The 7587-nt window shown below is 55.6% G+C and overlaps 1 protein-coding gene across 1 annotated transcript; it reads right to left on the bottom strand.

The window, feature by feature from the left end:
- Positions 1–471: 471 nt before the first annotated feature.
- Positions 472–3518, bottom strand: PROP1 (PROP paired-like homeobox 1). The gene is made up of 3 exons (XM_008054619.1): positions 3407–3518; positions 2033–2265; positions 472–792 (listed from the first exon to the last, which is right to left on the bottom strand). Exons 1-3 carry the CDS (start codon positions 3516–3518, stop codon positions 472–474), a joined length of 666 nt encoding a protein of 221 aa, XP_008052810.1.
- Between the last annotated feature and the right edge of the window lie 4069 nt (positions 3519–7587).

Below are 7587 nucleotides of genomic sequence, written 5' to 3'. Positions count from 1 at the left end.
ATGCATTGTGAGTTCCCTTTTTAAAAAATCCAACCTCTGAGCTGCCCCTCATCACATATCTGCTTCACCCTTAGAAAAAAAGGAAGCTGGCCGGACACGGTGGCTCAAGCCTGTCATCCCAGCACTTTGGGAGGCCGAGGAGAGAAGACTGCGTGAGCCCAGGGGTTCGAGGCCAGCCTGGGCAACTTGGTGAGACCTCGACTCTACAATTTATCAAAAAATTACCCAGGCATGGTGGTGCACGCCTGTAGTTCTGGCTACTGGAAGGCTGAGGTGGAAAGATTGCCTGAGCCCAGCAGGTTGATGCTGGGGTGGCCATGACCGTGCCACTGCACTCTAGCCTGGGTGACAGGGTGAAACTCTGACGCAAAAAAAGAAGAAAGGAAAAAGGAAGCCACCCAATTTCCCACACTTCACGAGGACCACAGGCTGGGGATCACCTCAATTGTGCCTTAATGGCACCTGTGAACCTTAGTTCCAGGACTTTGGCGGCTCGAGGCTGAGGGGAAGCATGGGAAGATGGCCAGAGGGGGGTGGGTGCAGGGCAGGGTACCAGTCCTCAGCCTGGTGTGGCAGGGCAAAGGAGCTGCCTGCCGGGGCCTGGGAGGGAAGGGCATGGCCGTAGGGGAGAGAGAAGCAGGTCGCCGGCGGAGGAGGCGTTGTGTAGGAGTAAGGACAGGCAGGGGACTCGGGCAAGAACCCAGGGAAGGCGGCAGGAGACAGGTGCACCAGAGGCTGCAGCAGTGACCGCTCTTGCTTCCGCTGCTTTGCTCGACGGTTCTGGAACCAGACCTGGAGTCGGAGAAGAGCACATCAGAGCCGTCTCAGGTATGAGGCAAGCCCCTCCTCCAGCGGCAGGAGGTGTGGGACGAGGGAGTGAGCCTGCATCACCGGAGAAAGCGAAGCCTTTCCAGAAGTCCCTGCTAATCCCATGCCGCTGGCAAGGGAAGCGGACACCTTGACCACCACCCGTGTCCCAATTTGCCTGGTTTCTGCAACTCTCAGTGGACAGAAGATATCAACTTACAACAAGAAAGAAATAAACATGATAACAATGAAATTCTTTTTCTCCCCCAGGAGATTTTCCCTAGGGTTGGGTTTAGAGATTAAGACTATAGGCTGTCATCCCAGCACTTTGGGAGGCTGAGGCAGGAGGATTGCTTGCGCCCAGGAGCTCGAGAGCAGTCTGGCCAACGTGGCGAGACCTCGTCTTTACAAAAAAAAAAATTTAAGAAATGAACCAGGCCTGGTAGCGTGTGCCCAGAAGGTTGAGGCTGTGGTGGCTGTGAGCATGCCACTGCATTCCAGCCAGGACATCAAAGTGAGACTCCAACTAAAAAAAAAAAAATTAAGACTACGGATAAATGTAATTGTTGTAGACAAAGTTGGATTTAGGGTAGAGATTTTGCTGAAGACTAACTCTGGGGTTAGAACTGAGGGAGCATTGAGTGGTTGAGTTTCTTTTTCTTTTTTTGAGTAGGAGTCTCACTCTGTCGCCCAGGCTGGAGTGCAGGGGCACGCTCACGACCACTGCAGCATCAACCTGCTCAGGTGATCCTTCCACCTCAGCCTTCCAAGCAGCTGGAACCACAGACATGCACCACCATGCCTGGCTAATTTTTTAATTTATTGCAGAGATGGGGGTCTCACCAAGTTGCCCAAGCTGGTCTTGAACCCTTGAACTCAGGCAATCCTCTTGCCTCAGTTTCCTAAAGTGCTGGGATTACAGGCGTGAGCCACCATGCCAGGCCTGAGCTGGTTGGGTTCCAAGGCTGTGGTTAGGGAAGAGGTTATGTACGTATGTGGACAGTTAGGATTGAATTTCTGTGCAAATTGACATCACTGCTAAAGCCTGGAGGGAGGCGTTGAAACTCAAGTTGGGGGGTTAAACTCAAGCAAAATTCACGATGCTGATGAGCACGCAGGTTAGGGTTAGGATGCTGGACGTCATCAGACAGTCCCAGGCAGTCCCCCACTACCAAAGGAGTCTGCCTCTCTTCCCTGAGGGTGGGAGGGGGTCCTGGGGCGTCACCTGGATTCTGGCCTCACTGAGGCCCGTGTCTCGGGCGAGACCCTCTCGGGCCCAGATGTCAGGGTACTGATTCTTCCCGAAGGTGGACTCCAGCTGCTCCAGCTGGGCTGGGCTGAAGGTGGTGCGGTGGCGGCGCCGGGAGTGTGGGCGGCCCCGCTGTCCTCCTTGCGGGGAGAGCCCTGGTCTCCCCACTCCCGTGGCAGGGAGCCTCCTGCAGGGCTGGGCACTCACATCTGGGGAGGGGGCAGAAAGTCAGTTTCCAGCGGGCCCACTCACCCCTCCACACCAGGCCACGTGGGCTCATCCCGGATGCATCCTGGTGCCCCGGGGCTGCTCCACCTCCAGCCCTGCCCCAGAGGCATCCCGAGCCCTCATTGCCCCTGTTCCCGCTCAGCCCCAGTCCCCGCCCCCTCCCAGCCCCCTACCCCGGTGGTGCTGTCTGCTGGGTCCACTCTTGGGCTCAGTCCCACCCCGGGCACTCCTGCGCTATCTACCTGGCAGTCCCACTGCCTGGCCCCTCTCCACTGCGCCCCCAGACACACGCCCCTCCGAGGCAAGCAGGCGACCCCCTGGGGCTCACCCCGGGGGGTCTGTCCTCTGCTCTTGGCCCTGCAGCAGCCCCTAGCTCCCTATGGAAGACCCCCGTGGCTCACGCAGGGTCGCGTTCACCTGGATCCTTTTTATACCCATCCTCCGCACCCCTCACCTGGGCAGAAGAAGTGCCCCCCCTTCCGCTCAGACATACCCTCCCCTGCTTGCTTTCTCTTCCCCCAGCCCTGCCCTGGCGCGGCCACCAGGCTGCAGGAACCTGAGCTCGTGGGAAAGGCTTGCCTGCCCTCCCGCAGGCCCGCTAAGCCCCCCCACTAATTAGTCTGAGAGCCGCAGGGAAGAGGCTGGGGAGGGAAGGGAAGAGGCTGGGGAGGGAAAGGAAGCACTTGGGAGGCGTGCGCTGAGACAAGGAGACGTCTGGCGCTGTCCCGTCCCCGTGGGGACCAGGGTGCGGCCCCACTCAGGCTCACTGTCCACGTGGGGACACTACCCAACTGAGCCCACTCTCCTTGGACCCAGAGTCCTGGCCTCAGCTCCCTCCCTCAGAGAAGGCAGTGCCCTGGGGCCAACTCCCAGTCAGCAGGGTGAGGGGATGTCAGCTCCACCTTGGCCCTAAGGGATGTGAGCCGCTCCTGCTGGGCTTGGTCTCCACCCACCTGCCCCACAAAGGTGTCTTACTGTCTGGTTCCCTCCAAGGTGTCAGTGGATTTAACATGCTGGGCTCCCCTTTGAATTTCCCCTCTGAACCTTCCTCTCAGACCTCCTTGGCAATGAGCCTCATGCCCCTGCCTTCTCAGGGTCGGAGGTGCCCAGAAATTCACTCACCCGCCGTGGAGGCCGGGGTCCCAGCGGCAGGGTGTCTCCCCTGAGGGCGGCTGCAGCAGACGGGCCCCCCCCTCGGCTTCCCCGGCTGTCGCCTCCCTTCTGCTTCCTCCATCTGCTCAGGCTCCGTCGCTGGGCCTCTCGCCGCCAGTCTTGCCTGTCTCTGCCGGCCCCCTCCACGCCCGCGCTTTCTGTTTATCCCTTTTTCTGCGACTGTCTCTGGACGTGCGCATAGATGGAGATGGATGCTTTTGTCTCCTTTTCCGTCGCTGCTGGTCTCCAGTTCTCTCCTAAGTCCCCCCTTACCTGAGCGTCCTCTCACTCTGTCTGGACTGACCCGTTCCTCTGTTTCCCTGCCTGCCCTCCTCTCAGGGGATGCTGCCCTCTCCTTCCTGCCAGCTGCCCGCTGTCCCATCCCACCCCTGTCTCCCTGCGTCTTGGAGGAGTGACCCCCTCCTGGCCCCGTGGGCCCATCCAATCATCACCTGGTCCCCAGAGCCCCTTGCTCAGGGAGGATCACCAGCCGGAGGAGGCAAGGTGTTCTGTCGGAGGGTCCAGGACTGGGGCCAAGAGCTCGTGTTCCCAGAGGACCGGAGTCTTTTGTCCTGCTAAATCCCCTCCTGGGAGCAGGGGGGGGGGAATGCATTCCTCCCAAGACCACTCCTCAGACCCCACAGTGGGGAGGGGAGCGAGGGGGGGGACAGGCGGGGATGGGAGCAGGGCCGGCCTGGCACCTCAGTGTTGCCTGACACCTGAGGACTTGTTTCCTGGAAACCCAAAGGCAAAAAGTCACGAGTGCACGCTGCCCCTCCCAGATCCCCTGATGGCTCAGATGCACCAGCCACTCCTCGGACAACCTGGACACCCCTCCACCCCGCCCCTGGAATGAATCTCCCGGACACCTTGGCTCTCAAGTACTCTCCGGCTTCCTCCCCAGATATCACTTCCTCGTTCTGACAGAACCCTCAGGACACTAGACCATCCAAGGTCACCCAGACCTTCAGAAAACCCTGACCTGCCAGAGAAGCTGAATTCCAGATGCATTCTGACCCCAGACTTCAGGATTGAGAGCCCGATGATGTCCTGACATTCTGACTCCTCGAGGAAGTTCCAGCACACCTGCAATCCCTGAGCAGTGAGGGCAACCTCTGCCTCTTCAGGTTACTAAGACCCGGGAAGTACATTCTGACATCCCCAGGACACTCTGACCCTCCAAGGACAACCTGACAGCCCAGGGCCTTAGGATTCTCCAGGACTCACTGAAACTTAGGGACGCCCTGACCAGAACATTCCACCTCAACCCCTTAGGACATACTGACCTGATTAGGACACACTCACCTGGGGAACACACGGCACCCGTGGGATAGTCTGATCCCCAAATCCTGCTCACCCCTCATGCACAGCCTTTCTGAACACCCTGACGAGTCACCACAGGGAATGTCATCATCTTTTAGGATCCTGGTGCTTAAAATGTGGTCCCTGGAGCAGCAGCAGCACGTGGGAGCTTGGCCCCACCTGCATCCTAGCAAACTCCAATCTGCATTGTAACAGGACCCTCAGGACAACTGAATGCAGTGTGTCCTGGTCAGCTCCGGCCGTCAGAGCAACATAGCACAGACTGGGTGGCTTAAACACTAGACATTTGTTTCTCACAGTTCTGGGAGCTGGGAAGTCCAAGACCCAGGGGTCGGCCTCTTCAGCTCCCTGGGCTCTCTTCCTGGCTTGCACTGTGTCTTCACATGGCAGAGAAAGAACCAGCTCTGGTCTCTCTTCCTCTTCTCGTAAGGACCCTAATCCCATCATGGGGCCTCAACCTCAGGACCTCACCCAAACCTAATGACCTCCCGAAGGCCCACCTCCTATGACGACCACATTGGTGGGTAGGGCTTCAACGTGTGAATGAGGGGGGAAACACAATCAGTCCATAACAACAGTAAAGTTGAAAAACACTGCTCACTGCCGGGTGTGGTGGCTCTTGACTGTCCTCCCGGCACTTTGGGAGGCAGAGGCGAGAGGACTGCCTGAGCCTAGGGGTTCGAGACCAGCCTGGGCAACTTGGTGAGATCTCTTCTCTACAATAATGCTGCGGCCCACGTGGCTGTCTTGAGGGTCCCGAGAGAGACGACGAGAGATTAAGAAAGACAGACACAAAGACATGAAGAAAAGCTGGGGCCAGGTGGGACACTTTCCTCTGATGGAGGAGAAGTGGCCCTGAACTAGCTCAGCATGTTTATTGCATAATCAAGCACAAAGGAAGTTGGGAGGGGTTCCAGACCTGTGAGGGAGCCATAACGGAATTTTGTTGCTAGCTAAAGGCGAGCTGTTCCACGGTTATCTTGTTGTCGCTAAGGTTTTATCTGTGCTGTGTGCACCCGGATGTGTGGGCATCTGAGGCGCCGTTTTGTGTGACAGGCTGCATCCCTTGCCTTTGGCTAGGATGCAGAGCTATCAAGCGAGACCTTGCCTTCGCTTGGGGCCTTTACTCAAGGTCTGCTACAGTGACAGCTCCCCACCTCTCATCCGCTCCCCACATCACATCTGCTCCCCACACAATAAATCAAGAAAAATTAGCCGGTGTGATGGTGCATGCCTGCAGTTCCAGCTACTTGGAAGGCCGAGGCGGAAGTTTCGCCTGAGCCTAGAAGATCGAGGCTGAGACAGAAGGATCACCCGAGCCCAGCAGGTCGAGGCTGTGGTGACTGTGAGCGTGCCACTGCACTCCCGCCTGGGCGACAGAGTAAAAGTTTCCAACTCAAATAATAATAATAACAATTACAGGCTAGAAACAACGGCTCGTGCCTGTCATCCCAGCACTTTGGAAGGATCACTTGAGGCCAGGTGTTAGAGACCAGCCCAGGCAACAAGGTGAGACTCCATCTCTACCAAAAAAAAAAAAAATTAAACAATTAGCCAGGGATGATGGCATGTGCCTGTAGTCCCAGGCTACTCAGGAGGCTGAGACAGGAGGATCATGTGAGCCCAGGAGGTCAAGGCTGTGGTTTTGTGCCACTCACTGCATCCAGCCTGGGTGACCAAGTGAGATCCCATTTCAAAAAGAGAAAAAGAAAAGAAGGGAATTACAACTACGTGAGGTGTGGATTCCATATCTGTAAATTCACCTGCTTGCTAAAATATATTTGTGACCTCCAAACCCACACTTCTTTGCGAGACTCCTTGACACTTTTTGTGGAGGCTCCTGGCTTGTGTATGCGCAGAGCAGTGAAAAAATTGAGTTGCTGAGTTCCCATATGAGGTCAAGCAAGGTGGGGTTCTGCCATCTTGTTTCAGCCCCCGGGTCCTCTTCACAGCCTGTTCGATGTCATGGTTTTCATATTTTTTTCTGCTTCTTGTTAGTGATTTTGCTGTTTAAAAGGGTCCCTGAGTGTAGCGCTGAATTGTCACCTGACGTTTCTAGTGCATGGGTTGTGATGTGTTAGGTAAGCTCCGTTCCAACAGGAGCTACAGTGCCGTTGGCCATGAATTCAATATTATTGAATCAACTGTATATGTGACATAAAAATGTAATACAGAAACACACATCATACAAGTTTGTATATTGACTGGTTGGCAAAAATGTCCTGACGAGAGGCTATTTCTTCCAGGAGCAATGTTCAATATTTTCTGATTTGGTGTTTGTGTGACTTTATGGAACATAACTGCCTCAAATAGAGAGAATTGACTGTATTATATTCTCCAGATGATGAAACTAAGGCATGGAGATTTTTTTTTTTTTTTTTGAGTTGGAGTCTCACTCTGTCGCCCAGACTGGAGTGCAGTGGCCACTCCAGGCGCTCCTTCCGCCTCAGCCTTCCAAGTAGCTGAAACTACAGGCGCGCGCTACCACGCCTGGCTAATTTTTTTTGACTTATTGTAGAGATGATGTCTTGCCAAGTTCCCCAGGCAGGTCTTGAACCCGCGGGCTCAGGCAATCCACTCACCTCAGCCTCCTAAAGTGCGGGATTACAGGCTGAGCCACCGAGCCTGGCTGGCATGGAGATATTAAGTAATGGGCTCAAGGTCACATAAATAGTAAGTGGCCCAGCTAGAATTTGAACCTGGCAGTTTGACTCCTTGCTCTTAACCACTACACCATCCTTCTCTTGTGGGACAAGAGGATTCTGGGAGTCGGGCTTCCTTGAAGTCCTTGAAATAAGGGTGCCTTAGAAGATCCAACGCTTCTAAAA

This window comes from Carlito syrichta, unplaced genomic scaffold, assembly GCF_000164805.1.
Source record: "Carlito syrichta isolate Samal-C Ts95f unplaced genomic scaffold, Tarsius_syrichta-2.0.1 Scaffold297167, whole genome shotgun sequence".
In the NCBI taxonomy this organism is placed as follows: Eukaryota; Metazoa; Chordata; class Mammalia; order Primates; family Tarsiidae; genus Carlito; species Carlito syrichta.
Note: the sequence above shows the minus strand (reverse complement) of the source record. Positions and strands in the feature narration are given on the sequence as shown.